This window comes from Schistocerca americana, chromosome 1 (genome assembly GCF_021461395.2).
Source record: "Schistocerca americana isolate TAMUIC-IGC-003095 chromosome 1, iqSchAmer2.1, whole genome shotgun sequence".
Taxonomy (NCBI): domain Eukaryota; kingdom Metazoa; phylum Arthropoda; class Insecta; order Orthoptera; family Acrididae; genus Schistocerca; species Schistocerca americana.
The window spans coordinates 1,156,349,711-1,156,362,813 of NC_060119.1; the positions used below are offsets into that span (position 1 = coordinate 1,156,349,711).

At 41.9% G+C, this 13,103-nt stretch overlaps 1 protein-coding gene across 1 annotated transcript in view; it reads right to left on the bottom strand.

Annotated features, from left to right (window-relative positions):
* Positions 1-13,103, bottom strand: part of LOC124597519 (mite allergen Der f 3-like) — a 79,887-nt gene that overhangs the window by 39,991 nt on the left and 26,793 nt on the right. Inside the window, exon 5 of the mRNA XM_047135942.1 lies at positions 8,906-9,022. Coding sequence (XP_046991898.1) covers positions 8,906-9,022 — 117 coding nt within the window. The remainder of the gene's footprint in view (positions 1-8,905; positions 9,023-13,103) is intronic.

The window sequence follows — 13,103 nt, forward strand, 5'->3', positions numbered from 1 at the left end:
CTTTAGTATCCGAAGTAGATACCAAAGTGACGAAGCAGGCTAATACCTGCGAAGAGAAAAAGAGGGAAGTGGAAACGCTTGCGACAACCACTTGCCAAGTGATTACGAGGGTGTCGGAATTAGAAAGGAAACTTGACGAAAAACAGAGCTATGTGCCAATCTGTGCACATAGTTCGGAGTTGTTGACGAAAGAGGAGCGGTTCGACCCCTTGAAAAAAGGCGGTATACACCAGACGGATTTCATTAAAAATTGTGAAAGAGTTTTACCCAGATCATGGACTAATGAGAGAAAAATTAATGCGGTTATTGATGTGTTGGCTGGTGATGCCAAGCGTTGGGGCTTAAACCTCAACATTACGAACCTGACTTTTGACGAGTTTAAAAATTTGTTTCTGGCTGAATACTGGTCAGAGCAAAAACAACAAACTGCCTGGCGCGAATTTGTCGTATCGAGGCCTTTCGATGCGAATTCGCGCGGCTCGATGAAGGAGTTTTGTGAGGGCTGGATCCGCAAGTTGGAATATTTGCGTGATCGCCGCACGGAATCCGAAATAGTCTGGGAACTCTACAAGAAGCTTCCAGATGATACAAAACGCTACGTAGGAAGCAATTACAGGACAATCAATGATTTCCTGGAAAGAGTTGAGGACGAGGACAATTGGCGCAATAATCGCGACAGTGGTAGAGGCCGTGGTAACAACAATGGGTACCACAACTACGATAACCATGGGAATAATGCATACCGCAACCATGGCAGCAATAACAATAATTGTTCGGACCGTAATAACAATCGGTACAATGCAAATAATAACAGGAATAACGGAAACCAGTATCATACTAGCGTGATACGGGCTTCGCGCAATAGTAATAACGTCAGAGGGTGTGATAAGCCGCCTCAGCAGCATCCGGAGAGCGTATCTGCTGGGACGAGACAGGGAAACCATTAGCCGCGCCGGTGAGGGGCCGACCCGGCGTGGAGAAGTTTTGGCGGCCCAATAACAGCAGAAAACCGAGGTGTCGTCGTTATGAAAATTCCGTATGGAATAATCAACGGCGGGAGAGTGTGCCAGTGTTAGGAGAAAGGAGTGCGCCCACAAGTAGTAGATCAGCTGTATACACGGCAGTAGAAGGTACATTCACTGTCAGTGAGAACAATTTAAGTAGTGTTCCGGACATCGATTATAAGGTGCCAGCTGTAATACCCACAGCGGAACTGGAGATTGAGTTTAAGAATGATTCGCAATTGTTGAGAGAAGATCAGATGTCGGATAAAACGTCCGTCGTCGAGCGAGGGGATGCAGAGAGGGATGAGGTCTGGTTAAGGCAGTTCGGTCTCTTATACGACGAACTAAGAGATTATAGGGGCCTGTATGGGAGAAGTGGTTATGGGGAGCGCGGGCAGGATTTGCCGCGTCTCGTCCCACAGGAAGATAGTAGTTGTGGAGTGACAGAAAGTTCTGGCCCTAACCGGCAGACTTTACTAGAAATAGTTGATGTTAATGGGGAGCACGAGCAAGATGCGTCGTGTTTCGTCCCGCAGGAGTTGAATGTTGAAGTAGTAACGGAAAGTTCTGGCCCTAACCGGCAGACTTTACCGAAAGTTGTAGTGGTAGAAGTAGCCGACCCATCCGACGCGAACATCCAGTTTAAACATTGCGACAGTATTAAGGAGAAAGATTACGAAAATTTTACTGATAGCCGGACACGATTGGTAGAAAAGCACGTACATTACAGCGCGTGTGAGGTTAGAGCTGACGTTATGCGGTCAGACGGTAGCAGTGTGGGTTGCGCAGATCCAGAGGAAGTAATTTCAGATGCTACTGGGCACATTCCTCCAGGTAGATTGGCAGATGAGATCAATCTGGCCAAAGAGGAATCAACAAAGGTGACAATTGGAGGCCAGTAAACCGGTCACAAAACAGATTTTTGTCAACTTCGAGATATGTGGGGCACGATTTGAGCAAGAGTTTGTCGTCGTGCCAGACTTAACTACGGAAGTAATTATCGGGTTAGATTGGCTATTAAAGTACCGTGCAGTGATTAATTGCGAAAGCAAAACTTTGACATGTACGTCCCAAGATAAAACAATAGTAGTTAGTTTTGACGAGGCAGGAGACGGTGTGCATAGGCAATACCAGCCTATACACATTGTTAACTGGCTGGATGACATGGACGCAGGAATGAATTTGAACTACTGTAACGTGAGGAATCTCAGCATTGACAATAGAGTAGAAAGTGATTTGGAAAGTATTGTAGACGGTGTGTCAAACGTAACACACGAACAAAGACGAGGCCTGTGTGAAGTAATGATGAGGAATAAGAGTGTGTTTTCAGACAAACCGGGACTAGTGGAAGAGAGAATCAAATTCCCTCCACGGATTGACATTAGTATTGGTGTGAAAAAGGATCGTTTACGAGAAGTAATGAAGCTAAAAGCCGATGCTCGCATACGTTGTCATGACGCTAAAGCGCGTTTTGATAAGTTTGCAATCGGAGACTTAGTACTTGTAAAAGCTCATGAGAAATCGAGCGAGATAGACAATGAAATCTCTAAATTTAAGTTTGTTTATAATGGACCATATAAAGTCATTGGTATACCTCACACAAATGCTTATTGCTTAGAGTATCCAAGCTCTGGAAAACTATTAGGTATACGGAACATTGTAGACTTGAAATTGTACCAACCTAGGATTGATTAATACCACGGAAGGGTAATTTGTACAGTATGTAAATATAGAGTGTAAGATTTAAGGTTTGCTAGATTGCCATGCTTTTTCCTGACCAAGAGGACATTAAAGAAGTTGTAATTAATAAGTAATTAATTTTACTAAATGATTTAAAAGAGAGTGATTATTTGTCAGTTGAAAAATCCAAGCTGCTAGTTTGAGTTTTCAGCTGAGTCACAGTAGATTAAGGAATGTAAATATGATTTTGTAACTAGCTGTAAGATTTCATGAATATGTGTTTTACTAGTCACTGCCGATGTACTTAGACGCTATTTTAAGTTTCAGGCTAGTACATGCGTGTGATGATGGACAGTGTTGAGTTATCCACTGTGATAGTATTGATGGACTCCTTGAGATTACTCGGGAGTGAGGTTTTCCGAAAGAATTCAGTGAAACGGACATTCTGGAGATGCCGTTACACAGGGCGAGTGAGATCAAGCGTGCCGCACAGGCGGGCGCAACAATACTGGCGAGGCGGAGTCGCTGTCGGCTCTTGTGCCACTGTCGGCATTCTTTGTACTTGCGAGTACGGAAGGCGGAGTTGTTTTTCTTCCCGGACAGCTGATGTGAAAGAATTCTGCTGTCAATATTTATGTTTTTTCGATCTGATGTGTATTATTTTCTTGTTTACCGTTTAAGTGGACTCTCATGGCGAGAGTATTAATTATGAAAAGGTTACATAAAAATGTGTATAATATGTAATTAATAATTAATTTGCGTATTTTGATCTACCTGATTTTATGGCCATGTACTCTGCTTAATTTTGTAAATAGTAGTACGTTTCTTGATACTGTTAAGAATTTTGACGATTTTAGAATAGCTAAACCATTTTCTATGCTTTCTATGAATTTTAATATGTTGTCAACCTGTTTTATTTTGTGCAAGATGACAGAGTGGAATAAGATTAGGAGTGTCTCCACTCAATTATTATGGTCCAAAAATTGGTTTATGGTTAATTAAACGAATGCTAAAATTTGTTGATGTTTTGAGCATATGCATTTCCGCTGTTTCTTTTTTGGGACATTTTCTGAGTCTGTTTAGGTTACACGAACATCCTCAGACAATGTGGGGCACGCGTAACGCCGGAAATGCATATCCTCCTATTTCCATCTATTGTACCATAATTTTTTCCTTATGTTGTTACCTGAATATATAACATTTCTGTGTCTTTGTATATTGTAATTGTTTTACTATTTGTATATATATATATTTATGCATTTATGTCGATGTATAATTGGTTTGTTTCGTAAATATTATTTGTATTTTTACGCTCGGTCTTGCCTAGGGAAAACTGCTATCGAACGATTACATCGATAGGTCGTGTGAAGAATCAAAGTGTGTGGGATCTTTGGTAGTGTGAACTCTGCCGCGTGGAGCGCGGACAGAGAGAGAGTCTGGCTGGAGTAGCGAGTGGAGTAGGTGTGTAGTGTGAAGCTCCCGCGAGTTGCCGCGCTTTCGGGGTTTGGCAGCATGTCATTGCGCTCGACTTGCGATGATAGTTTCTGACATGGTGTCGCGGACGGGAAGCATTAGCTGGCGCACATCAAGAGCCCGTTTCGTCTGGTGACCGTGTCGAGAAGAAGGCGCGCCAACATCCAGCTTCTGCAACAGCGACGGCCGACAATGAGTGACTGTCGCCACATCCTCGATCGACGGCTTCAAACCTTCAATCAACCAACAAGGAAGACTGGAAGCACGTAAAGTTTTAGAACTGTATGGCAGACCTCAGCTTTTCTAACTTTTAAAATTGTTGCATCACAAAATTACAGCTACTTAGCATGAACCTTTGTTGCTCATTGTCCCAACTGCATTACCAAGCAGGGTGCCTTCCTTTTCCGAAATGAACCCGAGTGTCGTTGAAATTCAAACGCCAGCATAATTCCATTTCAGTGCTTTAATTTCAAAGTTCACTTAAAGTATTCATAGCTGGCTACAATACTTAGATTACACAAGCACAAATTAAGAGTGCTAGTTTTGTTACCATATTTTAGCTTACATGTGACTGCAGCTCAGCTTGGTACGTACTAAATTTTACTATTGTTTATTGTTCATAATCATTTAATTCAAGTTCAAAGCTAAATCTCTTATTTCTAAATTGCGTAGATTCAAGTAGCTTTTGAAATGATTGTTGAGGTAGTCCAAGACTAACTGTATTTTGCTGAATTTCGATGTGCTTCAGAAGGAAAGTTCACTATTAACTTCAGTCACTAAATTAACTTTCAGTTTTCCGGTTTTATTAATTCTTTTGCTAAATTAAGTCAGAGTGCAGCGAAAGTTATTACTTCTGACAAACTTTCAGTTTTCACACTACACGTGTCAACCTTCAGTTGCCACGCTTCTAGTGCTAATTACATGTGTAATTACCTTTCTTTTTCAGTTACTATAGTAATTGTCCTTAGGACTGGCGACCGTAATTTCCCCCAAATCTCAAATATCTAATTACCGCTAGTTAATTGTTAACGTAACGGCCGCACATTTACTTTCTTCATTAACTTTACCCCTTTTCAAAATTAATTTCCACCAGTTTCATTTGCATTTTTCCTTTCATTTAGATGTAACCCTTTCCTCCCTCTTTACCGACAGGTTAACTTCGGTGACGATTGCTTTTCCCAAATTTCCATTAGGTACACGCGGTTTAATTTTTCACTGTCATTAAGGTCGATAAGTGAGGGGGAGGTTACACACTCAAGTGAAACTGCAAACCATCAAATTCCAATAAAATGGATGCAACCTAGTCATAAGATGGATGCAGAAAACACAAGACTGTAATTAGATAAACATAGCAGAATCAACTAAGATTCAATATAGCATTGCAGCTTAGCACAAAGAGAAATGTAAATTAAAGTCTAAGAATCCATAGGCTAATTAAGAACAATCGAAGTTGAAAATTCGAGACGAATTTGAAAAAAGGGGGAGGGATGTGTTACGGCACAGGGTAATACGGGTTCCAAGTTATAAAATTTTTAACAGAGTTCAACCACCTCGAAGTAAGATAGGCTGGTTACGCCACAATTAGCGGCGGATCAGGAAGCACTGTGTTGCAAGACAGACGAGCAGCACAGTCTGCAACTCTGCTGTAGCTGAGTGAGAGACAGAGCACATGCAGCGGGAAATACACCACTAGCCATTAAAATTGCTACACCAAGAAGAAATGCAGATGATAAACGGGTATTCATTGGACAAATATATTATACTAGAACTGACATGTTATTACATTTTCACGCAATTTGGCCGTAATAACGGGCTTGATACGTCTGAGCATTGAGTCGAACAGAGCTTGGATGGCGTGTACAGGTGCGATACCACAGTTCAGCAAGAGAAGTGACTGGCGTATTGTGACGAGCCGGTTGCTCGGCCACCACTGACCATACGTTTTCAATTGGTGAGAGATCTGGAGAATGTGCTGGCCAGGGCAGCAGTCGAACATTTTCTGTATCCAGAAAGGCCCGTACAGGACCTGCAATATGCGGTCGTGCATTAGCCTACTGAAATGTAGGGTTTCGCAGGGATCGAATGAAGGGTAGAGCCACGGGTCGTAACACATCTGAAATGTAACATCCACTGTTCAAAGTACCGTCAATGCGAACAAGAGATGACCGAGACGTGTAGCCAATGGCACCCCATACCGTCACGGCGGCTGATACGCCAGTATGGCAATGACGAATACACGCTTCCAATGTGCGTTCACCGCGATGTCGCCATACACGGATGCGACCATCATGATGCTGTAAACAGAACCTGGATTCATCCGAAAAAATGACGTTCTGCCATTCGTGCACCCAGGTTCGTCGTTGAGTACACCATCGCAGGCGCTGCTGCCTGTGGTGCAGCGTCAAGGGCAATCGCAGCCATGATCTCCGAGCTGATAGTCCATGCAGCTGCATACGTCGTCGAACTGTTCGTGAAGATGGTTGTTGTCTTGCAAACGTCCCCATCTGTTGACTCAGGGATCGAGACGTGGCTGCACGATCCGTTACAGCCACGCGGATAAGATGCCTGTCATCTAGACTGCTAGTGATACGAGGCCGATGGGATCCAGCACGGCGTTCCGTATTACCCTCCTGAACCAACCGATTCCATATTCTGCTAACAGTCATTGGATCTCGACCAACGCGAGCAGCAATGCCGCGATACGATAAACCGCAATCGCGATAGGCTACAATCCGACCTTTATCAAAGTCGGAAACGTGATGGTACGCATTTCTCCTCCTTACACGAGGCATCACAACTTTTCACCAGGCAACGTCGGTCAACTGCTGTTTGTGTATGAGAAATCGGTTGTAAACTTTCCTCACGTCAGCACGTTGTAGGTGTCGCCACCAGTGCCAATCATGTGTGAGTGCTCTGAAAAACTAACCTTTTGCATATCACAGCATCTTTTTCCTGTCGGTTAAATTTCGCGTCTGTAGCACGTCATCTTCGTGACGCAACAATTTTAATGGCCGGTAGTGTAGAAAAGGACAGCGACTAAGCAAAATAACACGCACGCTCTTTCGCGAGGCGGGATGTTGCAAGAAGCAATAGACATGGCTAGGAGAAACGTCAGAGACCAGTTTAACTAGTTGCTAAGAGAGAATTAAAGCTAGGGTTGCAGAAAAGGAGGCCACAGGCGGTCATCGCTAGTAAACCTCACGTCACAAAACTACTGAGAGCTCTTTAAATACTAGAGCTCCAGCTCCAAGTAGAGGAGAACGGTTCAAGTCAATGGGAACTATGGAGTCCGGGTACGACATTCCGTCCCGTGACCATGTTGTTTCAGTAAGTCTTATCTCAGATCAACCAGCACAGTACCAGGCAGCCGTGGAGTGCCGCAGAGGTGAATTCCACTGACGAACTTCATGCTATACCACAGCTGACGGGAGAGTTGATGCACTGCCAGCAGCAGTGCAGTATCAGGTGCAGTACTCTCTGAGTGTGGGACGGAAGATGGTGACTAGGGTTCCTGGCGGACCACCGTCTGGTACGCCTAACCGCTTCTGCGTGTGGGGCCTACCAAGCCGGCTGTACAAGTCTGAACGCTTGCCACCTACACCACATCGCGGATGGGGTGGTCCGTGACCAGGGCAGGAGGCAACTATGGCCAACAGTGCACCACTCTTTGTAAAGTTATCACAATAAACGATTTACTGAATAATCATGTTTTCTTAGCGCCAGCCGGCCGGGGTGGCCGAGCGGTTCTAGGCGCTACAGTCTGGAACCGCGCGACCGCTACGGTCGCAGGTTCGAATCCTGCCTCGGGCATGGGTGTGTGTGATGTCCTTAGGTTAGTTAGGTTTAAGTAGTTCTAAGTTCTCGGGGGACTGATGACCTAAGAAGGTAAGTCCCATAGTGCTCAGAGCCATTTGAACCATTTTTTCTTAGCGCCACGAGCGCTTCCAGACGATCCCTGACATCATGCAGAGGCGTCATCCGCTCGTTCCCTCTCTACCTTACTTCTGAAAGACTCCCATTAAGTTCCCCAGGTATCTCCGCTACACTTTCGTATGGTCTATACGAAACTGATACAGTTATAGCCACTCGCCATCGACTTCAACCGAAGACTGTCGTCATGCCTACTTGATAAGGACTGCAGATACTGCAGCAGTAGTCTACATTGGGTTGCTCTTCCAGTACAACTGTCTCCCAGTCGGATTTCCTGCTATTGGTTTCTCGTGATCCTCCCAGTTCATACTGCTTCTTACTCTTAGCCATAAATATGCAAATGATGTGATGAGCTCCAGAAGTCCATCACTAATCTTGTAATCGAATACCACTAAGTTGCTTTCCGTTCTTATGATCAATATCTTATGTTCATCTGCATTTCTTAGATCTGTGATTTGTTGCACCACATGGACATCCTGTTCTCTGTACTTTCCTACTATTGATCAATTACGTTATCGTCAGTAGAGAATCTGATGGTCTTGACTTCTATTAGTCAAACATATTTCGAACCAAAACCGTATCTAAGAAGAACTCAGAGTGATGTATCTTCGTTATTAGCCGAGAATGTAGAACAATGTCGAACAACTATTATAGATCCAGCAAAGAAGCATCTACTTGTTCACCTGCATCTACTGTTTGCAAGAATAATAGCGCTGTATAAGTTGCCACACCTTCAAAGTGGGAATCTACACCTTGAAAGTACTGGCTTTTATAAGAAGTTTACTGCAGAAACTAGAAATTAGGCGGACTGTTCTTACCCAGAGGTCTCCCCAGCCGATGACGGTGACGTTGGCGCCATCTGGAACCTGCTCCCCCTGTTCCGGCAGCTGTATTGGCGCCACTGTGATGCCATCAATTGGAAAAGCTGGCGACACCTGCAGAGGCACGAACATAACATGTTCTTTAAAGTTATTTTGTATACATAGATAATATGGTATGTAATCCGTAGAGCAGACGATGCTGAGGGAATTAGACACTAAACGTAATAGAAGAGTTTTGCTAACTAACAAATTTAAGTGTTAGGAACTCTTTTATTAAAGGAAATTATTGTTACATATATAATTATTATAAAGTTGTTGTCGCGGTTTGGGTGATAAGTTCAGAACAAGCAGTGTTGAAAATAGATTGCGTATGGTGTATCAGTTGTGCCGCAAGTGTAAGCCTATGTTTTTTGCTATACGTTAAACTCTTTAACGTATTTCATCATTCACACGTGACGGTTGTTGGTTATTTGTGAGAACTTTATATTTCCGTGGCTTTTAGAAAGTTAGCTGACACGTTACTTTTAGCAGTGTGTGATGCAATGTGCTGCAGTGAACCGTAAAGCCTCTTTATATTAATTTCTGGTGAGCTAGCAGCACTAAAATGAAACTAAACAGATATCGTTGGAAGGTTTTATTACCGCTTTTCAATGACTACAGAGTAAAGTGCTTCCTGACTTTTGGCACTTATGTGTAATGTTCGCTTTGCACTGGAGCACACTTTATTCAGATCAGACATACTGCTAGCTTTGTTACACACATACATCGACGTTACTGACGTAGTGTTCTTATCAGAACTGTTTCAATTTATCTTTATTAATGTGAGACCATTACACACTCCTGAATTCAGCTTTCCTGAATAAAATACATGTTTTGCATGCGCAATCAAAAATGCTTGTTTTCAATTATTCGAGTTTCCAGTTTTATTGATTTATTTGCAAATGTCGTCATATTTTGCAGTTATCTACAACTGATAGGAAACTAGGTAAAATCTAACAATTATGTTGAGCAGAGGATGAAAATAGAGCGACGTGCAACTACCCATTAGGCATGTTAGTGATCCAAAAATTCACTAGGTTGGACATTTGCGTGACCCTCTGGTATTTCAACTCCAAATTTTATCACTAGTTTTATCAATCGAAAGAAAGAGGGCACTTTTCAACCGTTTCTAGACTTGATCATGGCCTCACTTGGTTTTCGCTGCGTATGAAACTTAGATAAGACATCGAAATATTATTTAAAACAGGCACAATTCATGGTTGCAGGTTGCTAAATGATAAGACAGAAAAGAACAATAAAAGTTTCTTCAAACATTTCTCCAGTGTGGAATGCTTGTTTCATTAATATAAAGAGTAAAAAAATTTTTTTTCATAATAGTACTGATCATTGGAGGGCAGCGTGGAGGGTAAAAATCGTATAGGGAGACCAAGAGATGAATACACTAAGCAGATTCAGAAGGATGTGGGTTGCAGTAAGTACTGGGAGATGAAGAAGCTTGCACAGGATAGGGTAGCATCAAACCAGTCTCAGGACTGAAGACCACAACAACAACAACATTACTGATCATTTGTATTACATAATGTGTGCCATGAAATAAATATGCTTCTATAAACAGGACTTCAAAAAGTTTATCTTAGCAGTTATGAGTCCTTGAAATGCAAGTATCTACATGTGAATGTGTTAAGTGATATTTGTGGGTTTATTGCCGTGCTCTGGATGCCAGACAAGTAGATTTCCAGCAAATATGTAAGTAAAGGCACCAAATAAATAATTTAAACATACAACTTCCCTAAACTATGCGTTGAAATAATGAATATTCCTGTACACGGTTAAACTGCAGTACATAATCTCACTGGCGCACTCAGTATCTTCACACTTCAGATTAACGTAAGCGTAACGCAATGTACTCGATTATGACAGAAAGCTGCCGTAACACATTGTGCTAAGAAATATTAGTAGAAAATAACTAAAGCAGTAGAAATTATTTCATAAAACAGCTATATATTTCTTTGTCTGATACTGAACAGTGTCTTTGAAGGGAACTTCAGTGACATAGCAAGTGCTGAACTTGATAAAATAGTAACAATGCAGCAGCGCCACAAATGAGTGTTCTGCCGGCAGGAGAAGAGCTGCCACAAACGCGTTTCCTAGTATGCCAAATAAAAGCAGTCTCGTAGCGGAGGCGCAGTTGGTGTGATTACCTGTGCTATGCTGTTACGTCGATTAGGAAACTTGCTAGTGTAGCTGCTAGCTATTCAGACTTTCGCAATGTACACAACAGACGAAAGAGTGAATCTGGTCTTCGTTTGTCTCAAATGTCATCAAACTGTTAGCCCTGCAGTGCGATTGAATGATGGAAGCTGTCCTGAACGTTTTTACGGTCTGTCTGCAAATATTATAAAATATTTCAAGACGAATGATACTTGAAGAATAAAATACACCAACGACAAAGAACAGAAACTGACGAGAGAAATTCAACGACCGCTTTTGCTGCTGTACCACCATCTCAAGTTTTCACTATTAGACAGCGTAAATGTTGGGGCGGGATCATGAAAAGGAGTGTTCTGTGAATTGTACATTCAACCGCATTTCATCTTTCCCACATCTCGCTCTATCAAGAGCTTCATATGACTGACTTTTGGAATTGGTTACAATTCTCCTAATGGTGCCTACGATAATTGCACAGTGATGCAGCGTTTCTATGTGAGAATTTGTTTACAGGCTGTAACGTCCCATTTATTTAACCAAACATTTTTTGGAAGGGAAAATCTCTAATGTAAGAAACTAGCACTCGGAGTATTAAAAATCGAAGTCAGTGCCCACAAAGCGTGAATATTGTATATAGTTGGGATTAGTGTGCAATATTCGTATTTTCTGTTCTGTATTTATTGGCGTTTGGAGTGACATCTAGTGGCAATGATGGGAGCTAAGAGCACATCGTGGACAGAGGAGGCTGTATCTGGTGGCAAAAGCAGTAAAGTAAACAACCACCACAAATCCAGAGAGCGGCGACTATAGACCAGAATACTACGTAAATCATAAAATTAAGTTAGTCACAAGTGGTGCGCTGTTAGTTTGACGTAATGAAATGTATTGCCGTAAAAGGGCCGAAGCGTCGTTCAGTTTAGCCTACTTAAAACGCCCCCTAGACAGTCAATGCTATTCTACGTTACCTCCTGACGCGCAATAATACTGGACGTATAGGAGTGAAATTGAGAGGTTGTGATATAATACTGAGAACATCAAAAATGTTTGCTCTGCCCAGAGATATTGTCCGTCTGTGGGCAGTGTTGACATGATCCTTGACAATCTCTCATGTGCAACATAGACCAAAGAGGGTTAGGTTATGTTATATTTTTCGTTGAGTGAAGAATGAGTTCAAAACGAGACAAAAGAGCGTTATATTAGAGTATATAAGAATGTAGAAACCATTGCTGGCCTTGCGGGATGTTAGGGCAAATGGTTACAAAAACATGTATGTTTTAAGAATGATGAACAGTATGATTTGTTGCTTAGAAAATGTAGGGAACGGCTACGGAGGAAGATGCTTTTCAAAAAATTTATTTAGTTCAAAGTTATGAATGAAAGTATATACATAGATATTTATGTGTGTTTATACATTACTACCCAAATATAATCCTTTAATTCACATACTGTTGCACAACACGTTTACATAACTATTACTCAAATAATGTACCGTGAAACTACACTTATAAACTTCAAGTCTTCAAAGGATCTGCCAGTGGCAAGGTACTGTAGCGTAATAGATAAGAGATAACTTGATAAAACTGTGTGTCATTGTATTATTTTGTTTTTTGATGATGGGGATACGGGCGCCCACAGAAATTTACCTGGTGGAGGGAGGGGAAGACAAGCACGTGCCTATGTATGGGGTCGCCAGTGTATGGGAAGAACCATTTCCAGTAATTTATCAAATGTTGGGCCATCAGCTCACAAAAATTTATGTCTTTTTAATCAAATTCAGTTCTCTCAACAAATTTTCGTGACTGATTTCTGATGCTCCGTGAAGCAATTTTTATCTACATTCTTTTCGATTAGCAACAAAGTAAGGTAATTATCACAGCAGTAACGTCTTTGTCGCCCAATATCCGGAACCACAGCATTATAGAACCACAGTATTATTGAAAATATAACTGACACCATTATTGAACAGTCTAGTCTTCAATAATATGCT